Below are 22,156 nucleotides of genomic sequence, written 5' to 3' on the forward strand. Positions count from 1 at the left end.
GGGGAAGTTGTGAGACTTCACTCCAGCTCTCTTCTCCAATCCCCACAGTTTTATTGGGTCCCAGCGAACACTGTTCACGAGCCATGTGGCACGGAGCATTGTTTGAGTGGATCTCTTTTGAAAGGCGTGAACAATCATGTGATTTTATCAGATCCACTTGTATAGCCTAGCCTTGCCCAGCCGAATACCTTATTAGCCGTCACTGTTCCTCAGCCTTCTCCGCATCTCTCAACCTCGGCGTATCCGAAGCACATGACTACCTTGGGGACTGTAGCATTGTCGTCCTTACTTGAACGTTGACCGCAAGCGACCATTGTCTCACATGTTCTGTCATAATGTCTGTCATGTGTCTTAATGAAAACCGTTTCCGTGCGAAACAACACAACACAACACAACAAATCTCGTATCCCAACTGCCAAGTGGCAACTGGGTAAAGTGGTAGAAGTGGCTGGCGGTTGGCGCACGGGCCAAAGAGCGGCTCCAAAATCCCCTAGCGACTAGCGAGAATAAGGTAAGTGCCCATACTGTAGGTCGAGGCCCTGAGACTGAGCGTGAAATCTGAGGAGAAAGTCTGGGGAAGGGTAAAGTCAATGATAGAAAAGGGTAAAGTACAGAAGCGTGCAGGGAATAAAGTAAAAATTAGGGGTCCTTGCTTCTACCCGCCACCAGTTCACTCCTTCTACATACATTGACCATTCGAGACTTTAGCCTGTGACTGGAAATAGAGAAAAAGAGAAAGAAAAGAAAACATCATCGCGCTGATGAATGTACGGTCATCCTATGCACATCTAGTCCCAGTACTTTATATCCAGAAGTGAGTTCTTTTGATAGAGTGAGGACACTAATAGATTAACCGATATTCGGCTAAATGGAAGGATTTATTGGTGTTCTCGCTCTATCAAAGAATTCACTTCTGGATTGTACGAGTAGTGTAGCGTGTTCCCAACTTCCCATACGATTACAAGATGCGTGGAACAAGGCATTGGGCAGGAAAGGCTTTTTACATTAACGATAATCTAAACTTTCCGGCAATTCTCCACGTACTCTGACTCGCGTGGCGGTTTCACTATGCGATGAAACCGCAGTGCCTAATTAATCTAACACCTGGCTTTCTTCACTTCAATCAAGTTACCAACGCCATCTAGGACCTAACGCCATCTCATTTAAGGATCGATTGCGACAGTGCTGACCTGAATAACAGCAACGGAACGCGCCAGACGCCAGTAAGAAATAAAGTAGGTATCCTCCTCGGCAAACATTACTCTAGCCACGCTGGCCACCTAGCGACCGCTCGTGTACTTTCAACTCGCTGCGACGACCTGATAGGGTGTAATAACACAGTAACGGTGATCACAATACGAGTAGAACTATTTTATGCAGCCATCATTCGACACCAGGGAATATCTATGCGTGAGACCCAACCATGTGCTGTTATTCCCACCCGGTAAGCCTAAAAGGGCGCCATCCACGTATCTGGGGGTTCTAGCCGCCTTCTGGAACCTCGCTTGCATCAATTTGAGCCACGAAATAAACCCGGGCTACCTCTGTTGGTCTAAGATCCAGACACGAATATGCGGAACGTGACTTGATGGGCCTTCAAGGGCGTAGGGCGTAGGCTAACCACCCAGCGAACACCTGATCGATCCTGTCCTTTCATCATTCACGAGGCTCTTCGAGGATACATGCGCGTCCCTGGCAACGCATTTCTTTGAGAGCCTCAGCTTTAGCACGGGGGCTGACTGATCTCTCGAAACACCTCTTCCCCTACATAACCAACCATGCTTTCGCAGTCCACGTCGGTGGTGCAGAAGTCCTCGCGGTAACGACTCGCTATGCGGCAAGGTTGCTTTAGCACGGCTTATCTGATTTCAATCCGTCAATCCTGTACTATTGCCTGCCTTATTTGATTGCTTTTGCTACGTTTCCATCCCGAGCGTGTAGATGAAGACTACAGCTTCACAATTGGCGTGTATGCGATCCATCGAACGCCACAGACTACAGATATTTCCTCCACCGCAGCTGTAGCGGGACGAGTATCACGGGTAAAACACTCACAGCCTCTCCAAGCCCAGCATACTGAGGAGACAAACGGATATGGATAAAGGCGCCAGCAGCAAATAATATGGCAACGACATTATAGACTGCGGCCCAAGTGAAGTTGAAGACCATCTGGCGACAAGAGTCTCGGGAGAGGTCTATAAGCACGAGAATCCCCAACAGAGAAGGTCGGATGAGGACAGCGTCCCCTGCGATCCACGCAGTACCGGGTCCACTTTTCATATGCACGCCAACACTGGCCTGAGAAAGAGCGGCCGCGTCATTGACTCCGTCGCCACAGAAAAGAACGGTGTTATTGTCAGCTTGCATGAGCTCCTTGACGTACTGCTGCTTCTCTCGGGGCGTACACTTGGCCCTGATGACTTCATGAGAAATCCCCAGCTTGAGGGCCACCTTTTGCACTGCACCAATCTCATCGCCGCTTATGATTGACACGGCTATGCCGCGCTCGACCAAGCTAGCAACGACAGTACTCGCTTCCTCGCGGAGAGTAGCTTCCAGTCCGAAAACGGCGACAAGCCGATCTCCTTGAGTAGCACACAAGACTGTGAGATTTTGGGAGAGAAGGGACCGTACAGGCAATTGGTCTTCTACCCCCAGCCATCGAGCATTCCCAATGCGCACAATACGTCCGTCATACGTACCTTCAATGCCTTTACCGACTACTGGTGTGACATGAGTGACAGTAGCAGGCTCAACGCCTGCGGCTTTGAGGTGCTTGGACACCGCCAACGATACTGGATGATCTGACTGGTTCGTCAGAGCGACCACGATAGCAGCCCCCAAGTTTTGAGTCTCGGAGCAATATTCATCGCTCACTACCGATAAGCAACCTTGCGTCAGAGTGCCGGTCTTATCAAATACAACATGGGTCACGCCTCTAGCCGCCCTCATCACTTCCGCCGATCTGAAGACCACACCATGCTTTGCTCCAACCCCACTCGCAATGACGAGGACCATGGGCACAGCGAAGGCCACGGCGCATGGACAGCACACGACAAGTACCGAGATGGCATAGGGTATGGCCTTCAAGATGGCCGAACCGGCTGACTCTTCTTGTATTGTTATACCTACCGCGAACCAAACAACTAGAGTCAACATGGCAAGCGTCGCACTGGCCGGCACTATCCACCTCGCAACCTCATCGGCCGTGTGCTGAGCTTTGGTCTTTGAATGTGTCACCTCCTCAACCATGCCCGCAATCTCGTCAATTGTGTTGCTTCCCGGTAGTCGAGTGACCCGGACCAGGACAGCATCACCAAGATTGACGGACCCTGCGATGACGGACGAACCAGCTGTTTTTTCCCATCAAGCTTGCCTCTCCAGTCAGCACGGATTCGTCGAATTCGGATACTCCAGAGACAACTGTACCGTCCGTCGCAACGGGACAGCTAGGCTTTACTCTGAACGTATCGCCAAGTTGCAGCAGACGGACATCAACATCCAATTCCTTGTCAATAGAGGAGTCGGAGATATCGACGAGAAGAGCGGACCGTGTCTGCAATGATTTTATAGAGCCGATTCTGAACGCTCTATGGCAAGCGAAGTCACTCATCAATCGTCCCATCATTATGAAGGTTATTAGCAGGGCGCTGGTTTCGAAGTAGATGCCGGACACAAGACGAGTGCCCTTTACCTCGCATATGAAAGACGCTACGGAGAATCCATACGTAATAGACGTGCTCAAGACGACCAACAAATCGAGATCGACAACTCGGTTCACGATCAAGCTTCGAAGAGCTCTCGGATAGAAGGGCCCGGCAACGACGACCTGAACGACAGTCGCTAATGCAAGGCACACTGCCCCGTATGCAATCACGTGCTTTGGGAGCGGCGCCCATGCGAGGACCAGTATTGGGATAGTGAAGATCCAGGACAAGGCCGTGGTGAAAGCTGTTGCTCGAATTTCTGTGGGTACCTCATCATGAGATTTTGGAAGAGCTAAGCTGACCGGACCATCCAAATCTGTGTTCAAGGCCTTCAGAAGCTGTCGGGCACCTATAATTTCTGCGTCATACTTTATAGAAAAGGTATGTCTATTCACTTGCGTCACATCCTTGACCCCAACAGGCAGCATAGCATCTGCTCCAAAGGCCCCGCAAATGCCCGATACCACAACATCCAGCTCCTGCCACCCATCTCCGGTCCTCTGGCAGGCACGCCCGCTTGCACTTTTCACGGAATCGATGACATCGCGAACCGAAGACTTGGCGAGATCGAGGTCGAATTCCGCCTGCAGAAGGATAGTGTTCATTTGCAGATTGTGCACCGCCGGCAATGACTCGAACGCTTTGGAAATCTTGCTTGTGCAGCCTGGACAGTTGGATCCTTGGAACTTGAGGATCACGTGCTCCGTGTACGCGGAACCTTCTTCGACATCGTCAAGCACATATTTCCGCAGTGTCCCTGATCTGTGAGCTGCGCGGATGGGTCTATTTGATTCATGGCCGGTAACGTGGTGTGAATCCAACGGCTTCTCGATGATGCCGGTATGGCACGTCCCCTCGTCTTGTCTTTGTTGCTCGCTGCAGCAGTCACCTCCGGCACACGGGCTGGTTGTTGAGATGTGCGAAACATCACCATCGCTGGATCCATCTTTGCTACTGGGAAAAAGCGACATGTCTTCCACAAACAATCGCAACCGTTTTCGCCTCTTGCTATCCTCGTCCAAGTTAATCGAAAGAAAAAAAGAAAATACGGACTTGATCTTTCTGTCCAAGAAAAGGAGATCGTCGGTCGCGACAGAGTAGTCATCACAGGGTAGGAGGCCACTTTGATCCTATTATTCATTTCCGCAAGAGCGCCTAAAACAACGTCCAAGAAGGCTCGGATCGCCGTGGCCTGCAGGAACCCGTCATACGTCCAAGCGTCAAGTGCATTATGCACAATAGAGGCTCCAGACTGGCATTAGCCGCAATGCGCACCGAGCGTCTGACACACCGTACGTTGGATGCGTCTCTGGCACATGCATGCAGAGCGTCGCTTAGGCGGATGGACTGTATCAGTATTACGTACGAGTGCCCGGATCTGTCTCGATCTCATATGACTTGCAGGAGCCCTTCTCCGCACCTACGAGTGCATCATCGCGTCACAAAGTGAGCCGATCACGATATCAAGTATTGCATGCCCATCGACCATCTTACCGCCTACCGTCTCACCAACCTACCAAGCGACCAATCAGGAGAGCAACAGAACGGAGTTAGCGGACCAGTTCTACCAATTTCTCCCACTATAGATACACATCTACCCACATCAACTCTTCGCCACGGCACTCGGGCTCGTGTCTCGATCAACCGCCGACCATAAGCGTCGCGAGAAAGAACAAAGGAAAGAAGAGCATCCCCAACCACACAACCAACCAACCAACCAACCACTCCCATCTCCTTCCCCGCACCCACCCCAACTCTTCCCCACCTCCCCATCCCGATCCGTACTAACGACGCAAAGCCCCACCTCAGTGTCTACATACGTACATACATACGCCCTACGCCGTAAGTGAATAGCCAACCATCTACCAAGCAACGCCAGATCCAGGGATTACAAACCCCGCGTTGGCATCGTACGCAGTTGTTCGCACACACGGATCAAGATCCTTGCATCCCGTATGTATGTATGTATGTATATATGTATGTACGTAAATATGTATGTAGACACGACCGAGTCCGGACGAACGACAGGCGACGCAAGGGCAAGGCAGGGGCGCGCATGTTCAATCGCCGGGCTTGCGGCAAACGGCCGCGATGGGTTGGCTTGGACGCTTATAGGAACGTAACGTATGTACGTATATACGAACGAACGAACGAACGAACGAACGAACGAACGAACGAACGAACGAACGAACGAACGAACGAACGAACGAACGAACGAACGAACGAACGAACGATACTCGTGCGATATATATTCAACTCGGAAAAGAAGGGGAAGGGGAAGAAAGTCTGAGCGCTGGGAGGTGGGGCGGGGGTGCGTACGGTGTTGAGAGGGTAATACCTAGGTAGATAATGGAATTGAAAAGAGAGTGGAAGAAAGAAATAGGGGGGGAGGGGGGGAAGGAGATGGCGAATGCGGTACCTATTGAGATGTGATGAGATTGATTCATATCTACCACGCTCATCTCAATCGCACGAACCGGTCCAGTGAACGGAATTCCTCTCTCCCTCTCTCTCTCTCCCTCTCCCCTCTCTCTCCCTCTCTCTCCCTCTCTCTCTCTCCCTCTCTCTCTCCGCGCCCTCACCAGACCCGGGTACTAATCTATACACAGATCTCCCGCCGACAATTAAAACCACTCGCGACCCAAAGCACCCTATCTGCCGCTTCATTCGACACCGTGCTCCTCCTCCTACTACTGCTGCTGCATCGCTCCGCCCTCCGCTGCTGCATCGCTCCGCTCTCAGCTTCTCTCGGATCCTGGAGCCTCCGCTTTGCCGAAACATCTATCCTGCTACATCCCCATAGACGCCATCATGCCACGTATTCTCCGCTCGCTGACTCAACGCCTCCCTCCCGCAACTGCGGCGTAGGCGCAGCGGCCTTTTCCTCGCTTTGCCACTCGTCGTGTCGAGATCGCCGAGGCGTTGCTTGTCGCTCACGAAAAAGAAGTCCCGGTTACGTTGCGCCCATCTTTCTTTCTTCCTCATCGACAATCTTGGGCTGGCAGATGGAACGTTTCCAACCTTGGAGAAGACGCCCCGTTCATCGTCGCCCTCATATGCCTCATCCGGCACCAGGACGCGGTAGCTTGAGTTCGGCAGACCGTCAACCCCTGAGGACGAAGACTCTTGCTCCTGAGACGGGCAAGTGAAGCGCGCGACGCATTTGTGACAGGCGGCGTCGCCGTTGCGCCACAGCCACGTGCAGCCGGTGCAGGAAAGGTCGGCGCATGGGGATCGAGCCCGAGTGTGTGAGAGGTTGTTCTCGGTGTGGAAGCCGTCGCTGCAGAGGCGGCAGATTTGCAAACCTGAAGTCGACCGGTCGTGGTGATTGTGATCGGCTCCGGTAGAGATTGGGGGGATGCTGATGTTTGGCGAGAGCCATGTATCGTGGAAGGCGGGCATGGTCGCTGCGATTGTGATTGTGGTAGTGGTGGAGATTGTGAGTGCAGCGACGGTCGAGGGCGCGATTGGTTGTCAGTGGGAGGGAGTGCCTCTGTGAGCGGCTGAAGATGGTTGGTGAGGTTGTTTAAGCATAAGGGAGACATGTAGCACGAAGAAGACAATGACAGTGTCAGCGAAACACAAAGCAGCGGAAAAAATTCTTTGGCTTGATGGTCGATGTCAGAAAGAGAGCCGAGCAGGGATGAAAAGTCCCCGTTGTTCACAACAAAGACAGTTGTTCAGCTTCTGTGAGCACAATGTCTCAATTCATAGCACATGTCTGGGACTAATCCCATCGGGTAGAGACCTAGACCCACTGAGGCACTCCAGGATAACAACTTCCCAACCTGTAATACTATTCGCGGTGGTAGCGGCTTTGTCGTCATGTGCCGAGTCTCTTGAATCCCTCGTACCAATCACCTAGTAAAGCCTCGAATTTACTTCTCGGCTTCTCAGACTTCGCACCTTCCACGCTCGATCACATCTATCGCGCGTGCCCAGATGCAGCGGGGTCTAGTTCGGCATTCCACTTCCAGCCCATTTTGACAGCCTTTCTTGGCCACAGTATCGCTGGAAGCCATTCAGGTGGGAGAATTTGACGTATGAATTCGACCAGATGAGCGCCTCGACCTTCTAACCACCACTGCCCGTTGCTGGTATGAAGAAGGACGGCGTAGTGAGCGAGAATCGTCACCGCCATAGGCTTTTTCTTTTCTAGCTGGGTGATATACGACGCTTGAACCACGACCAGCCAAGTGAACACGAGGCCGGGTTGGTCCCTTACGACCGTGTGTATGTCAAAGATCTTTTTAAGGCTTTGAATCGTTGACCGGTAAATGTCTCTGGTGCTTGGATCAAGCGTCTCTTTCTCATTCGTGTCGAACAGCTTTTCAAAAGCAACACTCGCGTCTTCGGAGAGCGGGGATGTCGTAGGGTTCCAACCGCAATCGATGAGTGCTCCCAAACTCCCCTGCGCGATCCATTCTTGGGCGCTTTGAACGACGGTCGTCACACCACGTATGAGTGTAAAGACACTCAATATGTCATTCACCGGGTCGGAGGGCATTCCAAATTTCCCACTGTGGGGTGATACGAAAGATAGCACTGAAACTATGCCGGACATTGCAAATTGTGCTCGACAGTTGTGTCGGGTGACCTCGTTGAGAGCGGGTATTGACGTTGCGAGGGCAAGATTCCAATGGTGGAGCGCTGCTCTCTCGTACAGGTGGCGCTTTGTAGGATTAACATACCAGAGGTTCACCGTTGATATGGCAAGCAAAGCGTGCAAAAGACATCCGTGGGACTTGGCTTCTCTTGGAACGGCGATTTGCCAGATCTGCCGATTCGATGGTATACTGGATAGAGGGAAGCACGTACTAGTCGTATAGTGATGCAACAGTTCCAGGTCAAGGAGGCCGGGAACAGATACGGGCTTCGGAGTAATTTGGCCATTGATCCCACCAAACGGAGCACAGAAACTGGTCAAAGACGGGCCCGGTGACGGGCGCGAGGACGTAAGGACTGACTCAATAGGATGAGGAAAAACTACATCGTCGCTCGGAGCTGAGGCTGATATAGAGCCAAGTTCAGACGGCGTGTTAACGGGCTTTGAGTCAAGAAACCTACATCGCAAATGTAGGCGCACACATTTACCACAGGCGGGCAGCTTCTCGTCGCACTAGACGAAACCAATCAGTCATCGATCGAACGCATATCAATAGTCAGTTGGCTTTAGCAAGAGATGGGACCAAAAGTCATGAACAGAGAGAAACTCCAAAAACTCCTCTTTTGCGGACAGGCGGAGTATCCAAAAAGGGAACAGTCAAAGAGGCATCGAACCCTCAAACATTGACAAGTTCAAATCAACGGTTTCTCTGTGCTATCGAACGCTCAAATTGTAGTAAATCATTCTTCATTAGCAAAGTCCTTGTGAGGGATGAAGCCCAAAGTCGAAGTGAAAATATAAATACCCAGCCCTTCAGATCGCAAGTGTTCTCCGAATATTTGATTGCCGGTTGAACAACGAGACTCGAAAACAGTGGCGTGCCAAGAGTACCCCAGTTCATGACTTTTGATCCATCCTCTTACCAGCCTTTGTCCTGAGTTGAAAGACATTCAGATGCAACAATGCAGAGACGAGAGCAGTCTATGAAATACAGCAGCGACGTACCTTCACTCATCTCGCTTTGCACCAGGCGCAGCCATGTCGAATCTTATTATGTAGACGCCGCGATGGCATCATGAGCGAATCATCCGAGCAATCGTACTAGTACGTCAAGTCAAGATACGCGCGTCAGACGACCAGTTGACGCGGATGTTGTGCTCAGGAAGATAGACTGGGAAGTCTCAAGTGAAGAGATGGGAGCTGCTTAGCGAGTAGGTCTGACCGCTCGAGTAGGTAGTCCATTGGTGGGCGGTAAGTAGATATGGGGTGGGTGTACGGGGAATTGGAGTGGAAAAGTGTTTGTTGTGTCATTCGGGAAAGGAGAAGTAGGGAAGAACATCAGTTCGGGCCCTTGCGGGCCTAAGAGGTTACCGTGCATGACTACCTAGTACTGCATAGCAATAATAGCCAAAAATAGATGAACATACAATTCGCTCAATTTCCAATCAAAATTTTTGATGTACGACAAGAGGATTCCGAATTTTGGGGAGGGTTGAGAGCCGAAACCATAATCTCCTTCGAGTATGGTGTACGAGAGATGCTAACCCGATCGCTCCTCCAGATATATCTAAGTACTTTCACTCACCGAGGCAACCTTCTTCTTCACCAGGCTGCTCCTTACAATCCACCTGCCCTCCACAATAAGCACTTTCACTCCGCAACGCTTTAGTACACTCGTTCCATCAGTCAGAGCAAACTCTTTGAATGGGAGGTATTCTACTCTCACTCATTGTCTTAAGACACTCTCTATTACCATGGCGAACATCACGGCCAATGGCCCCAACGTACAAGTACTCAAGTACTACCGCTACGACCCCTCCGTAGCCGCAGCCATATTTTTTAAGATCCTATTCTTCTCCACCACCATGGTCCACCTCCATCAAATCGTACGGACACGAACTTGAATCATGATTCCTCTGCTCATAGGAGGCCTCTGTATATACCCAACAAATCAATTGCACAGTAGGAAGGCTGACCAGCATTGCAGTCGAATGGATCGAATACATCGGCCGCGCAATCTCAGCCCACCAGACGCCGAACTGGACACTGGGCGCTTATATGACTTCTAGTCAGCATATCATTGGCCATCACAAGGGTCCAAAATCCCCCCGTCACAATGAACCTGAAGCTTCTGATACTTGTTACGTCCACTACGTCAGCTTTCGGGCCTCTCGTAAGGTGACACAGAGTAGACGCCATCAGGGTTCCAAAGAGCGCGTGGCTGGAGACTTAAGGGCCATGTCGCTCTTGATCTTCGTCACGGCTAGTTCGCCTTCTGCACTTGCCATCTAGGTTGTTATGTCGTAATAGTGGGACCCAAGTAACGTACTGGGCGTGGGTGAGCTTCGCACGGTGTGAATTTTCTCGGCGTGACTCTGAGCTTTCAGCCGCGGCCCAGCACTGGATTAGATGTGCACTATGCATTAAGAGCGATGATAGCGTACAGAGCGATCAAAACAACTCCATCGAGCCTAACTTGGTGTCAGTCCGGACGAGCGCAAACAAGAACACTAAGAGGCTACCAATTGGACTTCCCTGTACATCTCATATACTTCAAGACCAAATTTGAGATGGCAAGGCTGACGACCTGGAATCTATCAAAGAGTAGAGTCATCTTATCATCGTGTCGAATCCAGCAGATAATAACAGCAAGCGGCAGGATCCCTAGCAGTAATTGTATGCTGCTGTTAATGTAATGGCAAAGCTAGTTGGTATCTAATCCTTAGCGGCGAGGATAAGGAGTGAGAGTTGTAGTCTAGTAACGGTAAGAGGATAAGACGAATAAAGTCTTGCGTTAAGACTGTCTTTGGGGTAAGCCCATCAATACTGTCCACGGCGAAGGTGGTATTGAATCCCAGGCAGACTGTGATAATAATGAGTGTGGACGCCAGAGCTGGCTGCGATATCTTTGGTAGAGGGTTCTCTTGAGCACGTCTTATAAGCACGTTCTCTCCAGTCGCACCTCCTGCGGACGCTGCCATCATCGCGCCGATTTGTGCTATGCCTTTCTCTGCGTCGCCATAGTGGGCTTTAACTCTCCGTAGCTCTACCCTCAGATGCTGTGCGCTGAATATTAACGAATGCGTTTTGTAGCAGGGAAAGCAGAGGCAGAGATAAGACAGCAGTAGGAGTTTGGCTTCCCCTCGGGAGAATTTTGCGATGACATCCTGGCTGTTGCCGAGCGTGCGAAAGTCTCCATGGCGGTGAGTAATAGGAGTGCTGCGACGCTGAATGCGACCAAAGAATCGCTGACGAAGAATGGGTTGAAGCAATGCTCGATCGGATTCATGCCTCCGAATAAGAATCCAATGCCCACCATAAGCACACTGTTGGAGATGACCGCGCTGATTATGGAGGTTTGCACTATCGCTGTTTAATGTTTGATCAGAGCGATGATGAGGATGACCAGCTGGGCAGCATTACTTCAAACCGTGTATTTAGCATGCATCCTCACGATCGTGGACTGTACATACCCCAGGGTACTCACATTCAGCATTCTTTCATGGCCTCCTCTCCTTAACACTAGCTCTTCCGTAACCGCGTCAAGTACCTGGCCTAGAGGTATGATAGCGACGAATCTGACAGCAAAGGTGATGACAGGACTTTGACCCGTGTTTTTCACGGCAAACCCGGCAGGCACCGCGAATATGAGGACGATGTTGATCCATGATGCGAATACTGTAGCTCTCAACCCGCCCCAAACGATGTATTTACCCTTCTCTTTCGTCTGAACATCGCGTGTGCTCTATTCGTCCTTTCCTCGTACTAGTACAGTGTCGAGCGCCATTGCGCGCGTAAGCACGTTGGCCCTGCTAGCGTCATCGTCCTCGAATCGTATATGAATTTCTATCCCGGGATCTCTATCCACAGAGCTATCAGCACGAGTCGTAGTCGAAGTCGCAGATGGCTGGGGACTCACACATTGGATCACACTTTTCGGACATGTGGCCACACCTTCATTTGGGTGCTTTCGCAAAAGATAGGGTTTTTTTCGAGGTATTGCCAATTGCCAAATCTTCACAGATTATAATTAGCTGGTCATGAACCCTCGGCCGAACTCCTCCGCATGCAGGCCTACGGTGGTGACGGACGGTGTTTAAGGTGCATCTGCAAGGCTCACCCAGTCATCTTGAGTTCTTGTCCACTTCCACAACTCCAAATATGTCGATTGAGGAAGCTCAAGATGATACTCTTTGATGCGGTTGTTAGCCGTCCAGATCAGGTTCACGCCTAAGAATAGTTCCGTTCTCCGGCTCTTTCCGGTCAAGGGTCCGGGCTCCACCAAAACAATCTCGGCGCCATAGGTAGCCACAACAATAATCTCGCGCTCACTTTCATCTCTATTGATTTCCAAGTCCTGGTCTATGAAAAGAACCTCACATTCTGCGAGACTGTCTAGACACGACATTAAGAGACTTTTTGTACTTTTTGTACTTTTTGTTCTACATCTTGCAAATTTGCCCGTTCGTTCTGCGCTAGAATTCCCATCAATGTCATTTCACAGTCGACATGTACGCGCTCGTATCTTTCTCTCCTCTGAACTCGAGACAAAAAGGTTTAGGTACTCTATTTCTATATCTATTTTTCGCCTTCAAAAGTAGCTCGGAAATCAAGGGTTGGATATTGAGGGGATTTTCAACTTCAATGTAAACAGTAGGACTGGGTTTGGCCTATCGGACTCCAACTTCAAGCACACGGTGTTGGCAAGGATGCGCGTGTACCGCTTGAGTCCTCATCTCTCAGCTCTTTAGAGTCCCTACTCAAATCGTGCATGATGCTGTTGTTGGGGAGTTGGGCTAGACAGACTCAGCCTCAGGGTTGGCGCCGGGAGGACTGAACAAGTTTCTGCCCCGGTCGCACCATAAACAAGTGCTCACTCGCAATAGTACAAATGTACCCCCGATCCAATCAAAAACTATGGTGAAGTCGATCAGTCTCCTCCATCCGATGGTAGCACACGACGACTAATGATCCTTGTTGTAATCTCTGACGATCCATCTAACGCGTGCTCATAAGGTAACCCTAATTCCCAACTTCGTCGTCGTTGTCAACCCTCGGTCTTGTATCCTTGTAGAAGCTGTAAAGCTCAGACTGTCATTACTGCAAGTCTAAAATCCCGATGTTGTCCGACTTTTTCTCTTTTGCTCTTGCTTGTAATCTCATTGTTATCATACCTTTCAGTGCAGCGACGGCAGACACGTATCCGAGTAAGTCGCGAACAGACCTTTGGACATCGTAGGCAAGGATTAATCAAGGCAGCAACGTTTGCAAACTCAACAAGGATAACTTTGCCAAGCGCAACGGGAACAACAGATTGCCCATCGAACTGCACGCGAAACGTTGAACCACTTGGTTCCATTACTTGGACGGGAAGGACGATTACTGCAACGGTAACGGCAGAGACACTAGTCTATGTGGTCAACAAGAAAAACAATAGCACGAGAACCGAGACAATCACCAATACAGAGGTGGACTTGAAAGATTATACTCCTCTCTCAACCACGAAGACGACATCAGTTGTCCTCCAATTCGGTACCACCAGCAGAACCGAGATATTGTAAGACTCATTCAAGGTAGTGTATTCATCCAAGAAACTCACTTCTATCGTAGAACCTTCCCATCGATCCTCTACACGGATTACCCGTCTAGCTACACCATCTGTGGCACCCTTCCCACAACAACTGCTGGGGTCGCAACATGCCTGAATTACCCGTGCGCCCAAGTCTCTGGGGAATTCGACCCCTTCAATAGTGACTCACCTGTCTTTGCCTTTCCGTCACATCCACCCATACCGGATACTATCCAAAACATAAGCGCAAGCTACCTAGCATTGGATCCCAGGGGCTCAACATGGGATGCTGTCTGGTCCTCCGACAGTGATTATGAGCCTCTGGTTAAACCGCTCATGCCCGACATGGGAGCTTGGAATTGCTCACCATACGGAACGTGGCCTGCTGCAGCCTCCGCTTTGAACACGGCGTTGTATCTCACCGCAACATCTACATCCACCGAGGCCGGTGACGAGGCTGGCGTAACACCGGCGCCCAAAGCGAGTCCGCCGAAAGAAGCTCCCGGCCCGGCAGCGGGCAAAGCACCAGCAAAAGTTGAGCCCCAAGCGGCGGAAGTGTCTCAGATCATTGCGAATCCTTTCGGAGTTGGGAAACCAGCTGCCGTAGCAGAAAAGCCAACTCCTGCTCCGAGCCCACCTTCTCCGCATGAGGAGAACTCTGATATTGCTGCTCTTGTGCCAGTCCCAGGCCTCAACAACCAAGCCGCCACCGCCGTTCCAGCAGCCGCGGCTAATGCTGTAGCGAACGTCGTCATCAGTTCTACGAACGCCCAAGGTAGCATCCTCGTCGTGACATCCCAAGTACCTGGCGTAATCGTCACATCGACGAACGCTCAAGGTTCACAAGTTGTCACAACAATACCTGTCGTCTCACCGCAAGCCATTGATAATACGCCGGAGCCCGCTCCGGTTGTTGTGAATGGGCATACCCTCACCACAGACTCACAGTCACACTACGTAATCGCTGGCCAGATCCTCTCAGCTAACACACCTCTCGTCCTCGGCTCTGGCGCCTCCACTACGCCCGTCATACTGCAAACATCAGGGATCCACCCCGTGCTCGTTATAGGCTCGAGCACCACAACACTGAATCTGCCGACTTCGACTCCTACCACAACCATACCGCCAGCGATTACGATCGGCACGCAAACAATAACAGCCAATGCGCAGGGCCAGTATCTCATAGGCAGTCAAACGCTAACGCCTGGTGGCGAGAACGTCGTGGGTGGTACAACGGCGCCAGGAGGGACGGTTGCGGTAGGTGGGACTACGGTTTCGTTAGCGCCGAGCGCGACGCAAGCTGTGGTTGGGACGAGTACGGAGGGATTGGCGCCTTATATAGTGGGCGGGCTGGGTACGGGACCAAACGGTACGGGGGCGGTACAGTTCTTGGGTGTCGCGGGGGCCAAAGTCAGGTGCTGGGGGTCGAGATATCTCGTTGGGATGTTTGCTGGGGTCGCGGGAATATCATGGTTGTTTTGAAGAAGTATGAAAATAGAAGATCAAGAAGTTGGAATAAGCTAATTGACCGAGTAACTGCTCTAGCTTCATACGATAGTTGTGGTGAAAAAATAAACACACAGCCTCATCCACGGACCTGAACCTAGCATGTCATGCCGAATCTCAAGTTAGTGGGAGTCGAAACCCGCGCGCCTCTAGCCATGTACACGTCTCGCATTGCACAACTGTATCAAGCATCTGTCCAGCGGGCCAAATAGTTACCTCGGAAGATAACAAAGTCCTTACTCAGCGTAGCAGGAGGCAAGGCTGCAGATTCGCGCTGCGGGTGCGAGGCCAGAGCAGCACATTCGGATACCAGAAGAACCCTTATGGTGAGCGCCATCTGAAACAATGCGGCAAAGCTCCTGATGATAGCCCCAATGCACGCCGGGCAAGATACGACACCTATGATGGCGTGCACATCGAATCAGAGGCAACAACCAAGCCCCATGAATCCAACTTTACCCCAACCGGCAACACAGTCCCGTAAGCCTCCCGCAGCCCGCAAGGGTAGTGCAGGGGCGCATTTTGAATGTGATTCGGGGGGCTCCAAAGCCTTTCGATTAATCTGTTTCGTCCACGATGTCGCATCGACCCGTTCTCTGTTTTCTTTCGCCGGATTCTGGTGCGCCAAGATCTCGAACCGTGCCCAACCTGCCTGAAGGATTGGCTGGACAGTGCGCCATGGTCTAAGCTCGGTCTAGGGCCCAGTCACATGATAGGCTCTCAGGTCCAACAGAAGTCTCTAGAGATCAATTTATCGGCTGCCGGGAAATATATACCGGATTCTCCACCACAAGGTCGCCTTCCGAAAGTAGGGTTAGGGCTGTTAAGCGCTAGCCAGGACTTGGTGTGCACACAAAACATGTGGCTGGGCCAATGGAAACGTATGTCCTGTTGCCATTCCGTTCCGTCAACGAGTCTCTATGTCATCTACTACCACTTTTGCTCGCACAGTGTCTCCAGAAATTCACATTGCTGGCGATACGTGTGCTTTTAATACGACTGAAAGGGCTCACTGTTGCTGCGCAGATGTCATCAACTGTATCTTTCCGCATTGACAGACTAGACTGCTCTCGCTGCGTTTGACAATAACTGTTCCACAAATACAACGCGTCTGAAATCGTAACTACCACATCGCTTAGTTATGAGACGTTTGACTAACAAAGTTCTTAGCTCTCAAGTGGGTTTTGATTACTGCCATACACGGTATTGGAATGAAACCGTGCCCTTATCCGGCTTTGGCTGGGCTTCATCGCAGTTAGCTTAGACCGTCGAGACAACCCACGACGAAGAGGAGGCCATAGAAATAAGCTCTACATCTACTGCGGCCGGTTCAAGTACCACGTTCACCACAAACCTCGAATACTTTCTGGGTTCTTCCCACATAGGATCACGCAATACAGGCGGCGCGAATGTGGATCTCTTCTTAGATCTTCCGACTCCGCTTTCAGCAATTCGCCTGGCACAGCTTCTGGTATTTCTACCGGTTCTACGGACTCTATATTTAACCGCCTTTTAAGCAGTTCGACCACGTCTATGGTATCGTCAAGCAGTTCGTCTAATGTTTAGCAGATTAGCCCTAGTGGCGGTGATAGCTGCGATTTTTGTCGGTGGACTACTCATTAGATTTTTGTCCTGGCTCCTATACCTCTGGCTTATAAGAGAATCGAGGGAGCGACTTAGGCAGGAAAGAGACCGTTTTCGGCAAGATCGCCTCAATTACCTCAACGGTGTTCCATCGCACATGGGCCTACCCTCCAACACCGGCTATGCGCCGCCATTGAATCAGCTTCTAGAGTTGAATCCGAGCGACTCCGCGTCACATCGTGTTGGTAGCGCATGGGTCTCGACTGCTCCAGCCCCAGAAGCTACATCTCAAGTAGAGTCAAGACCACCATGGTCGGTGAACAGTGGTGGATTCGATCAAACGTCAAGTGCGCCTTGTGGTCACCCTTCCAATGTGTCGCCACAGAGTTTATCGAATCAGTTTGCGTCCATGCCGCCGTCGTTCCCACCACGAACGTCTGACAGATCAAACGCAATGGCGGCTTCAGGTTTGAGCCCAAGGCAAGAGCAAATTTGGACATGAGGCAAGAGCGGCGAGAAGAAAGGATCACAATGGTAGTCTTTTGACGCCTGTTTTATTATCTCCGATTTGAGACTACCTTGGGCTTACACTCGCTGATTGGAAAGCTCAAAACGATTTCGCCAATTCATAGCCCAGACGGTAGTCTCTGCGAGGTTCGGTCTTTTAAAAAACTGCAGCGCTTGCAGCGCCCCTGTGATCGCTGCAATGGCTTCATCCTTCTGCCGGCGGGCCTCCTGAGGACTCAAACCCAGCCTAACATCAACCTCTGCTCTTCTGCCTTTTAACACAGCTTGTTGGAGCATCACTTGCGTCACACATCCCGCAGTACCTCCATTACGGGCCCAAGAAGAAGCCTCGACCCCATAGCATTCAGCAGCCTTCAGGTGCGACATCTTATCTTCTGCACTCATGGCCCGATGATAGCTCATTTCCATTTCGACGTTCATGAGTTGATAGTAAACTTGTGTGAAGCCTGCCGGATCTGGATTTGGTGACCTTCCTAAAACGCCTCTTGCAAATGCAAAGTGTGTCCGAGCGGTGACGAGGTTTTGCTCAAAGTTTCTATCTCTTTGCTTTAGAAAGCGTGTGCCCTGCTCCATGCTCTTGGCTACTTGTGAGAACCATGGGTCAGTGTGATATGACAGTGTGATCTGCAGATACACATGTTGTTGTTGAAGGATAAGGACGACGCACTAAAATCTCCTCTGCAGAAATTCTGGCCCTCATTCAACTCTGCCAGATGGTTGTTCATAGACTCTCCGCTGTTCGCAGACCACCCAGATGGCTTGCCATGTCGAGATAAGACATCATCGAGAGTACTCTCCTTAACGGTAGCTAGAAGACCCTATCGTTGATTACGGCTGATATGCTGAGAATTCGAGCGCGGCACGTCACTCAGCCACTGGCGGCTGTTGCTGTAACTTGAAGGATTAGATTATACTACAAAGTCAGAAGAATGTTAGGTACAGCTGATCACGGCCAGGCTTCCAAACCAGTTAATCCGGAGTAACTGCATCGCCTCCAGGGGCGGCAACGGTGAGTATACCGTTTGCTTCTGTACGCCCTCCCTCGATGCGGTCCTTTATGATCTCTCGAATAGTAAATTTGACCTTCTTGTAGTCGTTTTCCTTATCGCTGGCAAACTTGACCATATCGCAATGGTTTGCATGCATGTGGTACTCCTTTTCATGCCAGCCGATGATCGCAGAGTCTTTTTCCACGATCCTGCCAACTTTCGGATATCCGACGTCTTCGACGAATGTGTATACGCCGAAGTGCTCCAGGATATCCCTGAAACTGTCTTGCAGTCTTTCGAGAACCTCGGATCCTCGCTTCAGAGTGTTAAGGACCTCTTTAGAATGATCCTTTTGTAGATACCACGCCAGGGTGGTAGCAGTGGCTGCCCATTTTGCCTTGTCCGCACCCCGATGAGGTGTTCCTGCGAATAGCACACCCTTTGTGGAAGATTTTATTGCAGCAAGGCGCTTATCGACGCTTTCACGAGCTTCCTTGACTCCTTCGCGGTATGACATAAACAGGGCCTAGGAGTTTTCCACATCGATCAGCAACCTTGTCCCTGCACCAACTTGACCATTGAGATCCACATCTTTAACAACCAAGCCTCCCAAGCTGTGAGAAACAAAGATTATCGGCCTAGAAATCTGCGTTTATCAGCTCGCGTTTAATAGCGTGTGCGAAGCCGTAGGACGTAGAAGAAGACTTTGACCACATACCTGATACTCCTCAAACCGCTCCTGCACAAGATCCCGATTCAGATCTTTCGCAAGATCCTGCACGTTAGACCGTCCCACCGGCCCGAAGAACCGAACGACATCTGTATCGTAGCCCCACTGCACCCGTAACGTCAGCATCGGCGAACGCCCGCACAGTCCACGGCCCAACTCCCGCCCAAGATCCTCGCCGTCGGAAAGTCCAGCGCGAGTACCGTCCGCCCCCACAGGACGCCGTCTTTCGTCCACGTGCCGTACCTCGACCCACCCAGTCCGTGCACGAAGACGATGTCCACCATCGCGTCTTCGTCGCTCGTGCCGGTGCGGGGGAAGAGGACGTCGAGGCCGAGGCCGTCGGGTGAGCCGTTGTGAAGGCTTCTGCTCCTGCTGAACATTTGGCCGGGCCGGATTATTGTTGCGCGGTGGAGCGGCTGCAGTGACTGGCAAGGCAAGATTTTAGGCTTCGATATATGTATGTATGCAGTATAACAACGGCGTGCTGTGCACGAACTCGCCGTTCGGGTTTCGCTCCACAGTCCGCGGCGTACGAGAGATGGTGGGCGGTCGCGGCGGGGGATGCAGAATGGAGGAAGTTTACCAACGACCAGGCTGAAGAAGGCAAGAGCTCAGGGGAGCGCAGAGGCAGGATCCTGTGAGGCTGAGGGATGCGGGCTGCAGGTTTGGCAAGTCTAGCGAAACGATAGGGCGTCGTGGGTTTTGCAGGACGCGCTGCGTGGTGCTAGCTGCATTAGTGTGTTTGTGTTTGTGTGTGTGTATGGGTGAGCTGCGGCTGATGGGTGATACGAGGGGTTGTGCATGCATGAGGGACGGTATTGGGGTAGATGATTCATTGTGATGAGTTCGTTGTTTGATGTTCTGATGTCCTACCATATCAATGTAGTAACCATCAGTCGGGGAATTGGGGTAGGTCGTGTGAGGGAGGTGCGGGGAAAAAAAAGGTAACACCATTTTTAACAGCATGTTGACTTTATTGAGACTTGGTTTCCAGCACTTTGCACTCACTCACTCACTCACTTACTCACTCACTCATCCAACGGAGACCGTACATTAGCATGCTTCAACTCTACTGGCCCTTTCTTACACCACAGCGTCTGCTTGATCTTCTTCATTACCTTCACACGCGCGCTCGACTTTTCGAGACCCGCACTTCCACTCGTCACGTTCGAATCTTCCACCGCGCCATCCCAAACCCCAACTCCACAACTCTTTCTCATCTCCCGAACCGGTCGACCTGACCTTCTTTCCAGTAGCCACCACCGCCGCGCCGATGCATTCGCAAGCTCTTCGCAGGCCGCGGGTAAACATGTTGCCCCCGCTGGGCCTTGACTTTCCTATCAAGCACTTCTCTTCGCTTTCAAGGTCGCTGATGGACACCAAATTCTCCGAAGAAGCTGACCATGCTGAGCTCCATAGCCGTTCCTCAGCTCGACATGCTAGCAACGTCTGATCCTCCTCTTCTGCAAACAGTGGAAATGTCACTGGATGCGTCGGTGTCAGAGTGATGGTGCGGAGCTTTCCTCGAGCGTGGGAGCGCGATTCTGATGGGCTGAAATAGCCGGAATCGCGCGTGACGGAGCGGGGAGGGGAGAGCGAGCTCTGTTGTCGGACTGTGGTGCACATCAGGTCCAGATGCTCGTCGGAGTGGTCATGGTCTGCCCGGTAAGGGTGAGGTGGTTCCAGTGTAAGGGGAAAAGTTGTGAACATCAGGTTCAGATGCTCGTCGGAGTGGTCGTGGTCTGCCCAGTAAGGGTGTGGAGACTCCATTGCTTGGGAATCAAAGGTGATGGGGAGTTTAGGGGGAGATGTTGGATAGATAGATGGAATGGACATGATGGGGGCAAAAGCAAGAGTCATCTTTGTAGGTATGGATATTGGAATATATTAAAATGGAATATAATGAGAATATTTCTAACACGGGCTTAGCAGCCAAGAAGTTTGAGCAAGTAGATTTTGCAGAGAAGACGATATGATTCTTACCGAATCTTTATCCCTTGCATGTACTGTGATGAAGCCTGGACAACATTGTCTGAAATTTCCGAATCTTTATTTATTTAATCGTACTTCGAGTCACGAAAAGCAAATGATCGCAGGGCGAAAGGATAAACATGCCATTCTACCTTCAAACAGTTAAATGATCGAGGAAACTAACAACACATTTGAAGAACTGTTGAGCAAAGGATGAAGAACTGGGAAGGAACGTCGAATGTGGGATTTTGGGGACAGTAGAAGATATCCCCCTCACTTTTCACAGACCGGTCACACATATTCGTCGTAGAGTCTTTTCCATGGAGCAGTTCCATGATTAGACACAGAACTTTCGCGCCTACCATCCAAGCTCACCGACTACTCTGCAGAGTAATGAAGAAGTCGACGATGTGAAGAGATAATCGGAAATATCTTTATGCTTTTATGCACCCTTATCCTTGTGCATGAATATTTACCCGAGATTTGTCCGCCACAATATTCCAACGGCTGCCCATTTTCCCCGCACGAGACCACCCATCATTATTGGGCGCACTTGTCAACGCGAAGGGAGGGGCTTATGGGATAGCAGCAGTCGATTGTATATAGATCCATCTACCTCGATAACAATATCTCTATCAACATAGAATTACCCATGTCCGTCCCATGCGTTCGTTTCGCTCACCGAGGACACGGCCTGTGAACAGCATCAGGTAATTCCCGAGGCGGCATCGATTATTTTCGTTATTGGCCAGGTGGGCTCTGCGGGGCAGGGCCTTCCCAAGTACGTTGCAGCACGCCTCCACCGTTTTCCTTTTCCTCTGGTCCGGGACTTTCGGATACCAGCAGGGTCTCATCTCGTTTCACAGCTGCGGGCATGGGCCATGGACCGGAGTAATCATGAGGGAATGCTGACAGCGAATATCAGCAAACACCAACACCGAATCCATTGAGAGTCTCCCGATTGAC

The 22,156-nt window shown here is 51.1% G+C and overlaps 8 protein-coding genes across 8 annotated transcripts; 1 reads left to right on the plus strand and 7 right to left on the minus strand.

Moving 5' to 3' along the window:
- Positions 1-1,995: 1,995 nt before the first annotated feature.
- Positions 1,996-4,678, minus strand: HO173_012213 (uncharacterized protein; the record flags this gene model as incomplete). Its single annotated transcript, XM_037314085.1, has 2 exons — positions 1,996-3,353; positions 3,430-4,678. 2 exons carry the CDS (start codon positions 4,676-4,678, stop codon positions 1,996-1,998), a joined length of 2,607 nt encoding a protein of 868 aa, XP_037159065.1.
- Positions 4,679-6,488: 1,810 nt separating this feature from the next.
- On the minus strand, positions 6,489-7,109 carry HO173_012214 (uncharacterized protein; the record flags this gene model as incomplete). The annotated part of the gene is made up of 1 exon (XM_037314086.1): positions 6,489-7,109. One exon carries the CDS (start codon positions 7,107-7,109, stop codon positions 6,489-6,491), a length of 621 nt encoding a protein of 206 aa, XP_037159066.1.
- Positions 7,110-7,632: 523 nt separating this feature from the next.
- HO173_012215 (uncharacterized protein) lies at positions 7,633-9,214 on the minus strand (the record flags this gene model as incomplete). The annotated part of the gene is made up of 2 exons (XM_037314087.1): positions 7,633-8,826; positions 9,119-9,214. The coding sequence occupies 2 exons, from the start codon at positions 9,212-9,214 to the stop codon at positions 7,633-7,635; spliced, it is 1,290 nt and encodes a 429-aa protein (XP_037159067.1).
- Positions 9,215-12,409: 3,195 nt separating this feature from the next.
- On the minus strand, positions 12,410-12,721 carry HO173_012216 (uncharacterized protein; the record flags this gene model as incomplete). The annotated part of the gene is made up of 1 exon (XM_037314088.1): positions 12,410-12,721. The coding sequence occupies one exon, from the start codon at positions 12,719-12,721 to the stop codon at positions 12,410-12,412; it is 312 nt and encodes a 103-aa protein (XP_037159068.1).
- A 711-nt stretch (positions 12,722-13,432) lies between these two features.
- Positions 13,433-15,364, plus strand: HO173_012217 (uncharacterized protein; the record flags this gene model as incomplete). Its single annotated transcript, XM_037314089.1, has 3 exons — positions 13,433-13,520; positions 13,573-13,870; positions 13,924-15,364. 3 exons carry the CDS (start codon positions 13,433-13,435, stop codon positions 15,362-15,364), a joined length of 1,827 nt encoding a protein of 608 aa, XP_037159069.1.
- Positions 15,365-17,557: 2,193 nt separating this feature from the next.
- Positions 17,558-18,225, minus strand: HO173_012218 (uncharacterized protein; the record flags this gene model as incomplete). Its single annotated transcript, XM_037314090.1, has 2 exons — positions 17,558-18,084; positions 18,168-18,225. 2 exons carry the CDS (start codon positions 18,223-18,225, stop codon positions 17,558-17,560), a joined length of 585 nt encoding a protein of 194 aa, XP_037159070.1.
- Positions 18,226-18,469: 244 nt separating this feature from the next.
- On the minus strand, positions 18,470-19,599 carry HO173_012219 (uncharacterized protein; the record flags this gene model as incomplete). The annotated part of the gene is made up of 4 exons (XM_037314091.1): positions 18,470-19,015; positions 19,079-19,135; positions 19,208-19,324; positions 19,369-19,599. The coding sequence occupies 4 exons, from the start codon at positions 19,597-19,599 to the stop codon at positions 18,470-18,472; spliced, it is 951 nt and encodes a 316-aa protein (XP_037159071.1).
- Positions 19,600-20,302: 703 nt separating this feature from the next.
- On the minus strand, positions 20,303-21,079 carry HO173_012220 (uncharacterized protein; the record flags this gene model as incomplete). The annotated part of the gene is made up of 1 exon (XM_037314092.1): positions 20,303-21,079. The coding sequence occupies one exon, from the start codon at positions 21,077-21,079 to the stop codon at positions 20,303-20,305; it is 777 nt and encodes a 258-aa protein (XP_037159072.1).
- Between the last annotated feature and the right edge of the window lie 1,077 nt (positions 21,080-22,156).

The sequence above is a fragment of the Letharia columbiana genome, assembly GCF_014066305.1.
Source record: "Letharia columbiana isolate WasteWater2 chromosome Unknown Sc0000075_s0, whole genome shotgun sequence".
Taxonomy (NCBI): Eukaryota; Fungi; Ascomycota; class Lecanoromycetes; order Lecanorales; family Parmeliaceae; genus Letharia; species Letharia columbiana.